General features: G+C 37.4%; 1 protein-coding gene across 1 annotated transcript in view; it reads right to left on the bottom strand.

Moving 5' to 3' along the window:
- LOC108766294 (muscleblind-like protein 2) overlaps window positions 1–3,139 on the bottom strand; it is a 12,238-nt gene extending 9,099 nt beyond the window's left edge. Inside the window, exon 1 of the mRNA XM_018515485.1 lies at window positions 2,801–3,139. Within this exon, the coding sequence (XP_018370987.1) occupies window positions 2,801–2,962 (162 nt within the window). The 5' untranslated portion in view covers window positions 2,963–3,139. The remainder of the gene's footprint in view (window positions 1–2,800) is intronic.
- Between the last annotated feature and the right edge of the window lie 34 nt (window positions 3,140–3,173).

A 3,173-nucleotide genomic window follows, 5' to 3' on the forward strand; every position in this document is an offset into this window, starting at 1 on the left:
CAATATCGTATAATATGGATGTGGGATGTCGTAAGCCGTCAAAATTAATAATATTCTACTGCAAATAAGTTCAACACACTATGTCAACTGCGACTCCGCAACCATAACGACAGAGCTAGCCAAAAATATGGGTAAGAAACTATTGTCGATAGATGCGCAGCGATCGGTAGGTCCGATCAGTTTTCCTTGCGCAGGGAAAGCTTTGTCATAATGGAAAATGATTACTGGTTCGAATAACGGTCAGACGTAAAGCTCGCACGCGCTTCTTTATTCCATGCCCATGTATACTATTTTCTGTGCCTCACAGTCGGAAGTTAATTGCGTCGAAAGCAATCAGTGTGCAAGCGTAATAGACACGTTTTTTTTTACCAAGTAAGCGGAAATGAGCGAGTCAACTGAAAGCTGCGTGTATTTCTGTTCTAATTGTAAGTCATGACAAAGATTTTAACTCTCAAGTCGGTCAAGATCGATCTTTGAAGGCGCAGACGATATCCGTCCTTTAAAACTACACAAATTCTCTTCACACCAGTTTGTTTCGACTCTTTGCATAACATCACTTTTCGCGGCTATATGCTAATTCGGAAGGCAAGAGCACAAATACATTACTCATAAACGTACTAAATGGAAGAATAGTGTTATACGTCAATGTCCCGTCAATGTTCCGTCGCAAAAGTCATCCCTTTGAATCTACATGTCGTAAATCACGCCATTGTCATTGCCCAATAAAAATGCAGACGGCTTCGACGAAATAATCCGCCAATTTCTCCAAAATTCGGAATATTTTGATACATCAAACAATTATAAAGTCGGCGAACTTTTGTGCACGTGCGACACATTTTAATTCGCGGACATTGCGGAAAATATTACGAATTTCGTGTGTATATCATCGCGATGCATGCGATACTAACCAGAAGATACGAGTTATCTTATAACTGTAACCTTTAAAAAAAAAGATAGATCATAATTGCTAAGGCTCATGTTTAATGTGACTGGCTTAGGCTGGGTTATTCCACCTTTCGGTAAACTTCAGCTTAGTGTTTTATTTTCTTATTTTCTTACGCTTTTACTCTTTTTACTTTTTTGTTTATCCAATATGTAAATTACCACATGGTTTATCTGAAGATGGAACAACCAGTTCTTAGTTGGACAATTTTTACTCTGAAACAATAAAAATGCTTGATGTTAACATTGAAGTGTAGACTTTTCACAACTCTCTTAAAAATCTCTTGACACAAAAAGATGTGATATGTGTATAAATATGAATTATTTCGTAGTATTATTATTTTAATTATTGTAAAATATATTTCATACTGTAAAATAATTTACAGAACATATATATAAAGTAACACAATTCTTAGTTTATAAAAGAAAATATCAGGAAATAATTTTAATTTTTAATAGATTTATTATAACTTAACACTTTTTAGTCAAACTTTTAGATACTTTGAACATCAAACAAAAACAGATGTTTAATATCGCTGAAATAAAAATCACCCAACTACGCAAAGCAATTTAGAAAAAAAGTGTGTTTAACAAAAAATATTAGCAAAAAATTTATAATTTCCACATATCGATGACAAATTTGTGTAGAACTCAGAATGTATTGCATGCCCTCTGGTTTCTCGATATATACGCGCTCCCTTAAGTTTTATAATATTAATGAGCATGCAGTATACACGTCCGACAGACATGTAACAGCTGTCCATATCGTAATTGCTACTTGCGATAAGATGCACTGCGAGAGAAAAAATAAACAAATAGATATTGAAGCGTACAAGGATGGAAGTTGCTCTTAGACGTAGCATATTAGATTCAGTCGTAACGAATACAAAGAAATGTTTAAAAGACATCCCGACAATATCCTCATCCACAAATAACGCGCAACGTTAATCAGACAAGCGGTTCAAGACAATGGCATGATAGATATATAATAATATGTATATGTATAATATATAGATACATGACAAACCGTTTAATGGCAAAAGTACTAATCATACTAATTACTGTATAAGAAGCGTGCATCTCTTTCTTCGTGAATAGGTTCGTTCGTGTGTGCACGTTGTTTATATGTATGAGTGTGTATGTCTGTCTGTATGTTTATGTGGGGGTGGGGGGGGGCGGATCACGGGGGACAGAGGTGACGACAACGCTTTCGAAATAGCATAATAATAATTATTGGTATAATAATAATAGACAAACACCAGATAAGGCAGTGGTTATTCGCAGTTATAGTTGCGGTGAGCAGTCGTGAGGGAGATGCCCCCGAAAGCTACGTGTTAGCCAAGGTTACCGAGAGATGCGGATTATAACGTTTCGCTCCTCGAACTAAAACGTGTAAACGTCAAGTTTCCTGCTGCCCAAGCAGTGCATAAGTAAAATGAAAGAGCTGTTCATTTATCGAGCGATATCCGCGATAACATCCTTTTCCCTCGTTAACCTTGAAGGTTAGCAGCAATTAAAGTTCGAGCTTGCATCAGAGCACGTAATATTCAATTTTTTAAATCCGAAGAACATCCCACAGGATCGATCTAGATAGAAAGAGACGAACGTTGTAACGTCATGTAACGAAATTCATCATTCGCGCAATGTTATGCAGAACAATGCGTAAATGAGGAAAGATTCCCTGAAGTTCGAATCAGTGAAAATGATTGTGTCTTCACTATTACGATCTTCAGGGAATCGCACGCCGAGCAGAGGGGTCAGCATGCACGCTAAAACTTCTCTCATCCAATTACCCGAATCGGCGCTTATGATGCAAATTCGAGACCGGATAAAAAACTGGTTACAATAATGAGTCTACCTGTCCGCAGCTGTCTGTGTAGACGACACAGTGAGCGTTTTGAGGGACCATTTGGGCCCCGACAGTGGCTAAGGCTGCTAAGGCGATCCACATGCAGCAAACGAGGCAGTGTTCGTACGGTATATATTTTTTCAAGTATCGGTAGTTTTTTTTGGTGGTCATTCATTACCACAGTCGGTTGAATTCGGTGGAGAAGGCACCAGATCAAAGGAGACACGCGTGGAGCGTGTCCTCGGAGCATCCAGGTACATGTACGACAGTGAGATCGAATTCGTTTTATCGTTCAGTTCCAAAAATATTTTATACGTGTCATTCATTTAATTTTGAGTTGTTATTTTTTTTTTTTTTTTTTTTAAATTAAGCACTCCACGAA

The sequence above is a fragment of the Trachymyrmex cornetzi genome, unplaced genomic scaffold (assembly GCF_001594075.2).
Source record: "Trachymyrmex cornetzi isolate Tcor2-1 unplaced genomic scaffold, Tcor1.1 scaffold579, whole genome shotgun sequence".
Taxonomy (NCBI): Eukaryota; Metazoa; Arthropoda; class Insecta; order Hymenoptera; family Formicidae; genus Trachymyrmex; species Trachymyrmex cornetzi.